General features: G+C 46.6%; 1 protein-coding gene across 1 annotated transcript in view; it reads left to right on the forward strand.

Annotated features, from left to right (window-relative positions):
* LOC102446034 (heparan sulfate glucosamine 3-O-sulfotransferase 3A1) overlaps positions 1–13,928 on the forward strand; it is a 99,368-nt gene extending 85,440 nt beyond the window's left edge. Inside the window, exon 2 of the mRNA XM_075903519.1 lies at positions 5,173–13,928. Within this exon, the coding sequence (XP_075759634.1) occupies positions 5,173–5,791 (619 nt within the window). The 3' untranslated portion in view covers positions 5,792–13,928. The remainder of the gene's footprint in view (positions 1–5,172) is intronic.
* Positions 13,929–14,363: the final 435 nt, after the last annotated feature.

Here is a 14,363-nt window from a genome sequence, read left to right on the forward strand (position 1 = left end):
TGTAAGCTGGCGTGAGTCTAAGGGGGTCAAACAGGTCACCCCTGGTGGCTGCTTAACTTCCGTGGCAGCAAGAAGAATGCTTTTGTGGGCAGCGTACTAGATGGATTCAGGAGGCTTTAAATTTAATTTCCTGCTGTGTCACAGATCCTCTGTGTGACCCTGGGCAAGTCACTTGTTCTGCTGCCTCATTTCCCCATCTATAGCATCATGGTAACAGCGTTTCCCTTCTCCCACCTTTTGTCTTGCCTGTTCAGGTTGCTTCTAGATTTGGAGCTTGCCTTTTACTTTGTAGCTAGACAGCGCCCAGCACAGTCAAGTGGGTCTGATCACACTGAGGCACTTTTGTGATGCACTATAACTAACTTAGACTTCCTGCAAGCTTGCTTAGATGCCTTCGTATTTACTCAGAACCATTTCTCATCACACCTCTGCAATGATCCCGTTCCTCTTCAGCATAGATTGCTCCTAAGGGCTGCTTGCCTAAATCATTACAAAGAGTGAAACTGACTTCTGCCTGTGATATTTACATGTCCCCAGCACTGTACTGACTGAGGTAGGACTGCACTGTTATCCCCAGGCTACAGATGGAGAACTGAGGCACAGACTAAATAACTTTCCCAAGGTCACACAGAAAGCCTGTATTGGAGCAAGGAGCTGGACCTGGCTTTCCTAAGTCTTAGGATGATCCTTCCTATCTTTAGAGTAGTCAGTATTCTTAGGGTAATATGGCTTCCTATGCTTGTTCTTCAAAATGTGAAATGCACCTGGGTTCCGTGAAAGCGAGCCATGCCATGGCTGATTCATACCAGTTCCTTTCCCTGCAGAGCCCCGGTACTTGTAAGAAGCCAGTAGAAGTTGGTTTTGTTCTGTTTCTTGCCTTCATCAAGTATTTTGTGGGTCAGCATCATTTCCACACTCACAATTTCACCACCGAGGTCTCCAAGGGCAGCTTGCAGTGGGTGAGATTTCTGCTTTGATGTTACACATTAAGGAGACTTGGCTTTAGGTTTCCAACTTCAATTTGCCCTGTAATTCTGGGTACAAAACATCCACCTCTCCCTCCTCTCTCCCCTGTAAGAGCCACCATCGCCCTGATCAGAACAAAAGACAAATTGGTCACTTTCAACTTGGAAAAGTACAGGTTTCTGCCTTACCCTGACTCAGGCAAAAGAGCTCATAGTTCAGGCTGGTGCAGTCAGCGTGTTCCTCTTCGACTAGAGAGTGCATCACATATGAGACTAACTTCTGCAGCCTTGACACAGACAAAATACTCCCTAGCATCAGTGAAAGCAGGCCTTGCATATGAAGCCCAGCATATAGAAGTCTGTATTGGGACCTCACGGAGTTTAGGCTCAGCGTTGCATTGCATTTGTAAGGGCATCCTTCACCTTGATTTCCCTGGCCTTTTGTGCACTACAGTGAATTCTTAGAGGCAACGGCTGCCTTTGCTTTTCCACCCCAGTTCACGCTCATGGCGATGGGAGTTTTTTGGCTTGCCAGCTCCCAGTATCAAAAGGGGAAGGGTCCATGAGACTGACAGACCCCAGAGACAATGGAAAGCAGCCAACACTCCAGGTCAGCCTGATTGACAAGTTGGACAGGCCAGTGAGAAAAGCAAGAGGCCAGGACCCGTCCTCCCTGTGAGCTGGGATTGTTCAGGGTCTCTCTGAGCAAGGAGAGAGCTGAGAGACTGCTAAGAGGAGTGCAAGCTGTGCTGAGGAGCAGTTTTTGAGCAGCAGAGCCAGACACACACAGCTCAAGGAGTGCAGATCCTGTGTTGAGCAGCAGACTGGCAGTGCTCAGAGAGCCAAAAGGAACAGAGAAGCAACGCAAGGAGCTAGAGACTGGCCAAGCAGCACAGCCTGCAGCTGGATGTGGTGAGCAGCTGGGACCTGCAAAGTGTGGGGGGAGGCTCTGGACTGGGAGAGGGGTCTGGCCACTTAGAGCTTGAGGCCGTGTGGTCACTGCCAGAGCAAGCGTGTCCAGCCTGCAGCCCCCTGCAGCACATTCAGGGCCTCTAAGGAAGAGACTGTGAACTGTCCTTACACTCTGCAGGCTGCTGTTTTGATGTCCCCGTGCTACAGAGCAGGGCTGTGTGTTCTCATTTAACCATTCTCATTTTTTTCTTATTCTTTTCTCTTTAATCAGTTGATGTTTAATAAATTGTATTTGCTTTGAACCTGATGAAATGATCACTGGGCCAAGAAGGCCTGCAATGTAAAGAGAGCACCTCGGAGTGGGGACACCCTAACTCCTGCCCCTAGTGACTACAAGGTCAGGGATTAAGCCCCAGGAAACCTGGGCCCAGCCTTGTTGGGGTTTTGAGGGCTCTGCTACTCAGGAGAGTGGAGGGGGAGCCCTCAGGATCAGGGGAGCTGTGGGGTAAAGGAAGTGGGAGCGGGGACTCAGATCCTTTCGCTGGTTCATTTCACCGGGGTGTATAGAAGCCAGGAAAGTTCCCCACAATAGCGGGACCATTCCCCCGCTTACATCTAGATGAAATCACTGTGCTGTCTCCTGAACAACCCCAAAAGATAGCAAAAGACTGTCCAGGCCCTTTAAAATTCCTCATACCCTACAGGAAGAGAGTGCCTTTGTTACAGGGACTCCCTGATATTTGACAGAACTCAAGCAGAAGGCAGGAAATCCCAATGTGGGCAAGGAGGAATTAAAAGGACAGGACTCTAGTAACGTATACATTACATTGGTTCTCAGTGTGCAGTAGCAAGCAAAGGCTTGGCGGGGCGGGTTGAAAATTCCCTCTTATGTTTTCAAACCATTTCCTCCCGAGTCAGAGCCTGCTCCAGCCTTTGCTCCACATGCCGATGAGTGTGAAAATCAGTTCTTGTGAGAGAGGCCCCTCAGGTACTGCCTCATCTCGGGTTGTTCTTACACTTGGGCTAGCTAACTGAGGTTAAAAGACAAGGCAACTCAGCTACACTTGAACCACTTTAATCTGGCAGTCCTGGGCAATGGGGTAAGGCAGATTAGAGATTTTGCCAGGCCAGGGTGGATGCTATGAGGTCTGTGCATGAGGGGGTGGGGCATCTAACTGGAACCCTGCTCCCGGGGGCCCACTTTGCTTCGCACCCCCCCCCTTCCCCTTCTATGAGAGCAGCGGGGAAAAGCCGCACGGGAAACACGTCACTGCCTTTCTGTTCCGCAGCTCGGGGGAGTGGGCACAGCAGCACACAGCGCCGCTTCCTCCTCCGTATTATGGGTGTTCCCAGACTAGGGACACCCAGAGCCCGGAGGCTCAAGTGTATTAACTCAGGTTAGCAACTCGAGTTCAATCCATGCTCCTGAATACGTTGTGTTTTCACTGCTGTGTTAATCCACATTAAGAATTTACCTTTTTCTGCAGTGAGGACATGCTCTCTGTGTAACTAGAGATATAAGCGTGATCCCCTTAGGAGGGTCTGGCTTGTACGATACTAGAAGACGTTATCGCAGGTGACCCTGGGTGCATTGGGCCACTGTAGCCTCTTCAGAAAAAAGCTAGAAGCCCAATAAATCCTGGACCGTGTTCCTTTAGAACGTAGTCCCGCTGCATGTAAATGGGCAGTATCATAACTAACCTTGTGTGGATCCACTCACCCTGTCATTGCTGTTGCTCAGTTTTCAGTCTGGTTTCTTCATTGACAGTGTGTTTGTGGGAATTAGCTTAACCCATTCCAAAGCAGATTAATCTGAGAGGCTGTGTCTAAACTGGCAAGTTTTTCTGCAAAATCATTTGATTTTGCGGAAAAACTTGCCAGCTGTCTACACTGGCCGGTGGAATTTCCTCAAGAACACTGACGATCTCATGTAAGATTGTCAGTGTTCTTGCAGAAATACTATGCTGCTCCCGTTCGGGCAAAAGCCCTCTTGCGCAAGAGGGCCAGTGTAAACAGCACAGTACTGTTTTCCGCAAAAAAGCCCCAATCGTGAAAATGGCGATCGGGGCTTTTTTGCAGAAAACTGCGTCGATTGGCCACGGATGCTTTTCCACAAAAAGTGCTTTTGCGGAAAAGCGTCCTGCCAGTCTAGACACGATTTTTCCAAAAATGCTTTTAACGGAAAACTTCTTTTAACGAAAATCATGCCAGTGTAGACATAGCCAGAGTGTGTCCCTGTGGGGAGTTAGAACTGAATAGTTACTCCAGGCTCTTTCTCCATGTAGACACGCCCCAAGAACCTGACCCAGTTCCCGTCAAAGTCCTTCGTAGAAGTTCTGGCGATTTGGGATTTGGGGGTCGGGGAGGGCTCCAAACTAGAAACAAGTCGAGTCATGAGTGCCTCACAGGAGTTGTAGTTCAGGTGGCTTGGGCCTCAGGTGTTGGCTCATCAGGAGTTATTACTCTTGCATTGACTTCCATTAGTGTGGTGTTGCGTTGTTGTCTGTTACGTTTCCACCTTGATAGTCTCTCCACCCTAGCACCCTGAGTAGCTTCATGCTCCCTGTAGTATTGTCTCAGCCATCACAACACTCCATACTAAATGGCTAGGGAGAGGCAATCCGTATGCCCTGCCCAATGCATTTCAGTTATTGACCCAACTCGGAGGTCCCATGGAACTGTTTAATGGATAGATCCAGTGCAGTCAATGGGGCTGCTCATTTGCTTAAGGCAGTGTTTCTCAAATGGTGTTCTGCGGAGCCCTGGGATTCTGCAAAGTGAAAATAAGAGTTCTGCAAGAAAATTCCATTACAATAACATTTTATGATTTAAAAAAAAATTAAGAATTTATGAATTTTATTGAAAAAAAATGTCATTTGTGTTTGCCATGATGTCCCTGTGTAATGCCAGCTTAGCCAGAGTGGGGGTGATGATGTCACTATTCAGCGCTGTGCGCGCAGTCAATCAGCTCTGCGATTGCCTGTTCTAGACCATGTATAAGACTGTTATTAGGTGTTGTGCAAGATTCTTTTCAGTTTAAAAGGGTTCCGTGGCCCAATAAAATTGGAAAACACTGGCTTAAGGCACCAGACTGAATTAGGGCATCATAGTCCTTCCCCTTCACCCAACATGCAGGAGGAGGTGGCGCTAACCTCTGTTACCAGGAAAAAGGCAATGACTCCCTGCCACGTTGTCATCCTTCGAGCCATGCGGTGCCCTGGACTCACGTGTGCCATCCCCAGTAATATTTGCATTAATATCTCACTCTCTCTGTCTCTCTGTCTCTCCCTGCTAGGGACCTGATGCCCAGAACCCTTGACGGGCAGATCACCATGGAGAAAACCCCCAGCTACTTTGTCACCAAGGAAGCGCCCGCGCGCATCTCCGCCATGTCGAAGGGCACCAGGCTCATCGTGGTGGTGCGGGACCCCGTGACCCGAGCCATCTCCGATTACACGCAGACTCTCTCGAAGAAGCCCGATATCCCCACCTTTGAGAGCCTGACCTTCAAAAACAGGACTACAGGCCTGATCGACACCTCTTGGAGCGCCATCCAGATAGGCATCTACGCCAAGCACCTGGAGAACTGGCTCCTCTACTTCCCCATTGGCCAGATCCTCTTTGTCAGCGGGGAGAGACTGATCAGCGACCCTGCCGGGGAGCTGGGCAGGGTCCAGGACTTTCTGGGCCTCAAGAGGATCATCACGGACAAACACTTCTACTTCAACAAAACCAAGGGCTTCCCCTGCCTGAAGAAGGCCGAGGGCAGCAGCAAACCCCACTGCCTGGGGAAAACGAAAGGCCGGACCCACCCCAACATCGACCAGGAGGTGGTGCAGAGACTGCGGGAGTTCTACCGGCCTTTCAACATGAAGTTCTACCAGATGACTGGGCACGACTTTGGCTGGGACTGAGGCTGAAAAAAATAATTATTTAAGAAAAGAAAAATATAATATAATATAATATATATACATATATAAATATATTTTTACATATCAATAGAGAAGGAAATAGAAAAATGTGAGAGTTGTGCTGAAAACACTATTCATTCTGTTTGTTGCTTTTGACACAATGTCTCTGCTTGGTTTGATTTCATTTCCCTGTTAGCTGCGGGTTGGTGCCTGTTCCCCTGGACGAGGCAAAAAGGCTGTGGGCCAACGCTTGGTGCTGTTGAATTCAACAGGGTGCTGGTCATTTACGTCAGTGGTTTCAGGATTTGACATTGTTTCTTTAGAAAAGAAGCACCATTTTTAATGTGCCTAAGTAATGTAGGCGTCTAAATGCCATTTTCAAATAAGACAGGCATATAGATGAGCCCAACTCTCATTAAGTCAATAGAGGTTAGATTTCTAAGGCCCAAAACCCTTTTAAAATGTGGACATTGCCGTATTTAGCCGTGCAGTGCCTAACTGATTTAGACACTTAAGTCTTATCAAAAGGGATTTTGGTTCTTAAAAGTCAAAATCCCATTACCAGTCATTAAGCTTGAGATCCCTAAATGCCTAAATCACCTTTCAAAATGTGGTCTAGGCCCCTAAATCAGCTAGGTAATGCAACAAGTGAGCACTGTAATACATAAATACCTTTATATATCTGGCCCTTTGTGACATAGGGCCAGATTTTTTAAATTTATTTAGGTGCCTAACTCCTATGGGAGGTGCCCAAATGCCTTTCAAATGTGTCTCTTAGTCACTTTTGAAAATGGAATTTATGGTCTCGAATTACTTTTGAAAATCACAGGCCTGGTCAGGACATAGTTTTTCCTGTGGAAAATTTTGATCAAAAATGTTTTTTCTCTTGTCGTATCAATTTGTCATGGAAAATGTTGTGGGGTTTGGTTCAAAAAGCGGAAAGGCAATTTTCCAGTTACTGGTGAAAAGGGGGTGGATATAATATAAAGTTGAATGAATTTGGGGTTTGGTTGCAGAACGTTGAAGAAGGGAGGAAATAGATTTTGACAAAAACTGATCTTTTGACATGAAAATGCGATTGGTGTTTAAAGGCCATTTTCTAGCCAACCAGCTCTCATGCCGCTTTTCCCATCTCCTCCCCCTTTCAAAACTCCTGTGTCACAAAGTCAACATGCCCCCCGTTGGATGTTGTCCACAGGCTTTGAGGCTGCGGCCTCCGTGGGAAATCGTGGTGAGGGACATCCCATGTCCTGGATAGTCTTAATATGGCATAATAGGGTAAGAGCTGGCGTTTGGGGAGGAAAGGGAATCCCGTGTTCACAAGAGCGTGATGGGCCTCTAACGACTGCACTGCTAAGTCTGACCCAGTCTGGCCGTTCCTGTGTTCAGATGATGGCTCTGTTGTGGCGTGTATCCAGTGAGTTGGTGGGAACAATCCATTAACTAGGCAGGTGCCCAGATCACATAACTCGGCCCTTTTGTCAGCAGCCTCGTTAGATTATTATTACTGTAATCAAGTAGCACCTGGAAGCCCCTGTCACGGATCAGGAGCCCGTTGTGCTAGGCCCTGTACATTCCTGTTGCAGTTTGTCCTGGCAGTGCTTATGTACATCAGGGATCAGGACTGCATTAACAGAGCCAAAACACGGTCCCTGCCACGAAGACCACAGCATCCAAGACAAAGGAAGGAGACAGCCAGGGCAGCCCTGGGTAACATAGAGACAGTCCTGGTCAGCGTGACAAGCAGATCCCAGCACACCAGCTGCCTAAACGTTGTCAAGATTGTTTGTGGGCTTTTTAGGCATCTCTGCCCAGGAGCGTTAAGGAGGGAATTGAAGGAGGATAATGACTTGACCCCCAGAGAGGTCACGGTGCTGTGTGTAAAATTACCCACTAGCCCTACAGCTGGTCCCTCCAATTCCTGCCTACCTGTTCTGAAGTCAAAGGAAACAGTCCGGGGCTGCCAATGCCCCATCTGCCACCAACAGCTCATCGGGTAAAAAGGAAGACGTTAGAGACAGTCCTTGCACCTGCTCCTGGCTCTCCTCAGCCCACCGTAGAACCCATGTCCCAGCTTTTCTCTGAGCCAGATTAAGAGAAAATCTGAACAGCTCCAAGAGACCTTTCCCCCTCACTTCGGCAGAAGCAAGCCCAGGTGGGTTCACAAACCAGAGGCGCTTCCCAATCTAATTAAAATCACTACATTAACATCGGCAAGGCTTTTGGCTCCATGACTTTCTCCCGCCTGTTGCCCCCCTAAAGTCTTACCTGAGCTCAGGTTTCCTTCTTCCACATACAATAACAGCTGGCCCACAAGCAAACAGGAGGGAGCTAAAAAACTGTCAAGTCATTTTCTCTGCAGTCCACCCAGCATAAGAGTCACAGGCCCCCGGCACCGTCCGCCAACAGGGTCACTTCCTGTCTCCGCTCTTGTTTCAGAATGTTCTGGCTTTAATTGGCAGGACCCAGTGGCACAGAATTTCTGGGTAAATGAATTATAACCGTCTTAATCAAACAAACAAAAAGTAGGGATCAGATCGGTCAAATGCAGCCCAGCCCAAAGCAATGCTGCCGCGCCTGCATGAGCACACACTGGCTCCCTTTATGTCTTAGTTCTCACTGCCATCTGGCAAAGTGCTGGGGTCATGGCAACTACAGGGCTCACCTGTTCCGATCCTGGCCAGCTGTGGTCACAACAGCCCCAGGGTTACTGCCATAGACAGACTCTCTCCAAAGCTCAACCGGGCGATTTCTTTTGGATCAGCAGAAAAGCTAATTTAATTAGTTAATTTTTTCTCCTTGTTCTACTTCCCTATCAACCTCCTCTATGCTTCCATTTTCTTCCCCAAAGTCCCAGAATCAATCCGAGCAGATTGGCAGCTGGTTTAACAAAAATCAATGACATTGTGTGTCTCCTTTCCTCCTGAAGTTTGATATTTTACTGGACTATTTTAATGAAATTTCAGACTGAAATGCTGTATCTAGCGCGGTACTTTGAATGATCGTGCTCAGCTAGTCGGAGTGATATGAGAACCAGCCAAGTGGCCCTTCTTTATGTGTTTTGCTGTCATCACCTCACCTGACAACGTAATCTGTGTGAAGCACTCGCTTTGTTTCATTCAAGCCACTGGTTTGGCACAGCTATCTTTTGAACAGCAATCTCGGGCGACCACGCCATCTTACACCGCAAGTTCCAAGGCACAACTGTTGCTGGGCAAAGATAGCGCAGTTGTTAATTTTAACAGCAAGGCAGGGGCTGGTTCTTTGCAGGGTTGAGGATGGATGCATTTCGAAGTTCACCAAAGGCTAAAGTCATCAGGGTAACTTGATTCTGGTACCCAGAGCATGTTTCAGTTTGTGAATCAAATCCTGGCCCTAGTCAGGCATTTAAACTGTGATCAAAAGCCACCGCACTCAGTGAAAGGTTCCTATTTATTTCAGTGTACCGCAGATCAGAAACCTAGTTGAAAAAAATGGTGCCGCAGGATTACTCGTTGATTTTAAAATGACAAACTAACATGGCTACCACTCTAAGACTAGTTGAAAAGCAAAGTCTCAGCAAGTTTTGTCCAAACCACTAGTGGACGTTTTCAAGCTGTCTCTTTTGGTTTTGGCCATACCCCGTCCATTCAGATGAAGGGGACCCAAGTATCTGAATATCTCACTCCCCATACCTAGCACTTTGAAAAGGCACTTTTGAGGTCTGGTGACAATTCCCCTGCTTTTAAGGGAGAGCTACAGTATTTATGGTCCTTTCACATTTCCAACACACACAGGACACATTGAAGGGAAATGAAAGCCCTCTCTGTGAAATGTGGCCTATTAGATTGTGTTTCCAGACAGCTCTGACTCATGTAAGAAGCTCACTCGTATATTTATATTACATAATGCTTTCCCCACCCCCAAAGCTGCATTACTGTGCAACAGGGAGTCAATTGAACTTTGAACTTCCTGGCAGTGGAATATATACTCATTTAAAAACATTTATAAGGGCTGAACATTTTATTCACTACTGGCGATTCCAATGGCTATAAGTTCCTGAGGCATCCTGGCCAAGATGTGGAAGGAGCGCTAGAGGTGATTTGTAAGGCCTGGTCTACACAATGACCTTAGTCCGAAATTAGCCCCCTCCCCACGCCAGGTTGAATTTGTAAGCGAAGCATCTGTACTACCAAGCCCGTTATTCCGGAATAAGGGGCGGCGGAATTGGAAAGCTGTAGTCCTGCTTTTCACGGGGAGTGACGTTATTCCTAAACATGTAAGTCTGAAATAACATTAGTGTGGATGCTCTGGTGCCGCTAATTTGAATTGATTGGCCTCCGGGAAGCGTCCCTCAGCTCTCCTGAGTGCTTCCTGAGGCTCTGAGTCTGAGGTAGCGCATCCACATTAACAGTGCCTGCCTCAAATTAAATGTGACCCTTCCCTATAGTGAGGACACAGAACTTTGAATTTGTAAAATTAGGTGCCCAGAAGTTGAACTTCATAAATTCGAACTATCCCTTTTTTTAAGAGGAATAAGGGATCTTTCGGAAAAGGCGTTATTTTCCGAAAGATCCCCGTCTAGACTGGCGCTTTTTTCCAGCAAAGCTCCGAGCCGGAAAAAAGCGGCAGCCATGTTTATGTAAATGAAGCGGGGGGGATTTAAATCCCCACTTAATTTGCAATTGCGATGTGTCTAATTTGCATCCCTTTTACGGAAAAGGGATGCAGTCTAGACACAGCCCTAGTGCAGACATGAACTAAGGGATTTGTGAGTTAAGCTCCCATTTGCTGTCTTGGTCTTCCTGGGTGGGATTTTGAGACGCACCTAAGTCACACAGGAAGACAAGTTGCCTTGAAAGCCAATAGGATTTGTGCTCCTAAATCACTGAGTTAGCTCTGAAATCTCATACTCATTTATGTTTTTTCAGCTCTGGTTAGCAATGGCTGAGGCTACATCTGCACTGCTAGGAAGGTGTGACCCTGGCTAGCTTGAGGACCAACAGCAATGAAGCCGTGCCCACACAAGCTAGCTGTCCATGTAACTACCTGGGGTTCTGGCGGGTTGTACAGGCCATGCCCTGTTATTGCAGCTTCCCTGCTTTGGGCGCTCATTCTAGAGAGGAAAGTGAGTACAGGTTCTGCTGTGCATTCTGCATTCAGATCCGCTGATGGCCGTGTTGTGATGCAGCTTTGGTGTGGAGGCACGCTGAGCACCTGTCGTTTGTTCCTTTGACCCACTTTCCAGACCATGGACGTGCGATGCTCCTGAATCACTTTGTTGCTTTGGAAAACTCCACTAGTTGACTAAAGCCTGCCATTTTCCTAATCGCCTCAGGAACGTTAGGCCTGCAAATCGTGCTGAAATCCACCACAATCTAAGTCTCAGCTCCTGAAAGATATTTAAGTGAATTCAGCGGCGAGGAATCCTATTCAGTTATAGACTAACTGAAGTGTAGGAGCATAAGCTTTCGTGGGCAAAGACCCACTTCGTCTGATGCATGTAGTGGAAATTTCCAGAGGCAGGTAGAAATATGCAGGCCAGGATATAAGTGAATTCAGTGAGAGTTAAGCTTTAAAATAACTTTGAGGATCTGGGAGCAACGTACAGGTTGAAACTCTCTTAACCGGGACTCTCTGGTCTGGCAATGTCTGTGGTCTGGAAAGATCACGGATATTCCAGGATCAGAGAGTCCCGATGGAGAGAGAGCGCCTGGGAGCCCTGCAGCTTGGTAGGGCAGCAGGAGCCCAACTCATGGCAGCAGGGCAGTGGGAGCCCAGTGCACAGAGTAATTGGAGCTGCCTGGCACAGCAGCAGGATCCTGGGCACTAGTTAGAGCCCTGTGCCGGACCAGGGAGGTCCAACCAGACCTGTGCCGGACCAGGGAGGTCCAACCGGACCTGTGCCGGACCAGGGAGGTCCAATTAGACCTGTGCCAGACCAGGGAGGTCCAACCTGTACACAAAGCGCTTCCAGGCTCCTGACAGGCTCTGAGGTGTGCGTATATTGTGACTAATAGCCATGCGCTGGGGTAAAATGAGTGAGATGTTGGACCCAAGCCAGGTGAGAGTTATGGACATGAGAACACGATTGGCTCCCCCATTATTTTAAATAAATGACAGCCTTGTGATCAGATTTGTGCACATGGAGTTCCCTTCAACTGCCGTCGTGCGACACACGGGGAGGGGGCGCTCACTGCTCCGAATCAGAGCCCAGCTTTGGGTGTCACGGTACCAAAACACCCAGCGCATCTTTCCATCGACTGCTGCAGGATTGGGATTGGACTCAGAAGCCCCCATTCAGCATTTAAGCATGTGCTTAAGTCCAGCCCGATTCTGCAGAGCATGTAGGCCCAGTGACTCAGGCACTTAGGCACCTAACTCCCGTGGATTTCAAAGAGAATGAGGCATGAAAATACCTTTCAGAAGGTGGGCACTGAGCACATGCTGAATTCAAGCACATGTGTAAATGCTTTGCTGAATCAGGCATCTTGCTACTGAACTGGGATCTCGCTGCTTGGGTGTGACAGGTTAGACCAACAGATCTTACGTTGCAGGGAGCTTGCGACCTTTCCACTGATGTGCTGAGAGGATTTTTGTTGTTGTGTCCTAGAAAAAAAGCTGCTGTATCAACGTTCGTCTAGAGGGCTAATTCTGTGCCGGGGGGTATATAATAACCTCACAAGGAATAGTCTTATCCAAATATTTTAAACACTAGATATGAACCCAAACACCAATATGTCATGGGATTCCAAGGAAATGAGGCTCCTGTATTTTAATGCAACTGATATGTCAGCAGGGGACAGATATAACCGTAAGTTATATTTCAGGCAATGACGTGCTTGGTATATGGAAATGTATATCCTGAATTTAAGTTATTTATTTTAAATAACTCTGATAGCCAACCTCTTCTTTTGCACCCTTCATACGTTAGCATTTATTAGGTTAGTTCTCCAGGGGAGGAGACATGTCCGTGTATTTTTAAACATAGAAAAAAAAATCTCTTGTTTGTACATAATGTTTTCTGATTTGCCTTTGCTTTGTGATTTTTCTCATTTTCTCCCTTTGGTTCTATTTCTGTATGGACCAGATTAATCTTTATTTAATTTAAGACTGAAGAAGCACACATTTAATAAAGTTTACGGGTATTGAAAAGCTATGCTGTCTTTTTGTTGATGGTTGTGAGTGGGAAGGTATATGATCTATGCTAAAATGCAAAATTATTCATTTGTATGTGTTTTCGTCATTTAAAAATAATGAGAATGTACATTCAGAAGTATAAAATGGTTTGAAACAAAGGGGAATTTTTCTCTCCTACTGGTGTAAATTTGTTGTGCCTCTTATATCAAATATGCTTTTCTGTGGCCCACGTTATCTGTTGGCCAGATTTTAAAGGTGTGTAGGCCCTGACAAATGCAGAGAGATACCTACTGGGGTTTTGAAGTGTCTGGATGCTTCAGTCCCACGAGGTAGAGCAGCATGATTAACAAATTGGTCAAACTGGTGGCAAAAGACAACATGAAATGCTGAGCACAATCACCCAAAAAGCTTTGGGCCGCCTGAGATACAATATTTTGTTGTGATTTTGAGAGGGGTTTTTTAATGGGGGAGGGGATTAAACAAAAAGTTTTGTTTCAGAAATGCTGCAACAAACTGTCTAGGTGTCTTCGCTGGATTGATAGCTCTTTTACAACTGAAACAATTGACCAAAACCGACCCAAATGCACAAATTGTTTCAGTTCACCCAAATGAAAAATTGCTTGTTAGGCAACTAAGTACCTTTGAAAAATCTGGCCCTGAATGCCTCACACTTCTTAAGCAATCGGTCTACCTCACACGTCTTTGATTTAGGGAAGTCCGCCAAATGACAAACTACAGCGTGGAGGTCAGGGTCCAGTGGGTGTAAATCAGTGCAGCTCCTCTGAAGACACAAAGGGATGAGCTCTGGCCTTCTGAAGCCTACTTCAGTGGAGCCAGGGTTTCACACATGGCATAAGAAGTTGAACATACACCACTTTAGGTCCATTAAGCGAAACCCAAGGTGGAAACTTTTCACCAAGAAACATATGCGGCAGCACAGCCATGATGTATCAGGTTCTCTGTGTGGTCAAGTAAAGTGATATTCTGTTTACTTTTTTTTAGATGTATAAACAGATTAAGTCCCAGGAAAAATATTCTCCCAAACTTCATAATAGTTTATTAAACCACAGAAGTTTAATATAATCTTTTGGCTTTAACAGAAAAATGTTCCATTGATTTCCTAAGCTGCTTTGATTTCATTTTCGTTTAATTATTGTTATCCGGAGTTAACAATGTGGGTTCTGCACTCCACCCAAATAAGACTCCCCAGATTGTAAGTGGGGAATTTAGTTTAAATAAAGAAATAATTGTGCTGTGTTCGGAAGGCTCACATGCCACAGGGCAAGCACAATATAAAGAAATAGTTGTGCTTAGACTTGAAATAATAATCTGCCTACCCATAGCTCACTTCATTTGCTTTATTACCCAAGATATTTGTATGCGAACAGGCTTGGCTTCCTGAGTTTTCAATGGGTGTGACATTGCAAATGCGAGACACGGCTACTGCATGATTAGC

This window comes from Pelodiscus sinensis, chromosome 20, assembly GCF_049634645.1.
Source record: "Pelodiscus sinensis isolate JC-2024 chromosome 20, ASM4963464v1, whole genome shotgun sequence".
In the NCBI taxonomy this organism is placed as follows: domain Eukaryota; kingdom Metazoa; phylum Chordata; order Testudines; family Trionychidae; genus Pelodiscus; species Pelodiscus sinensis.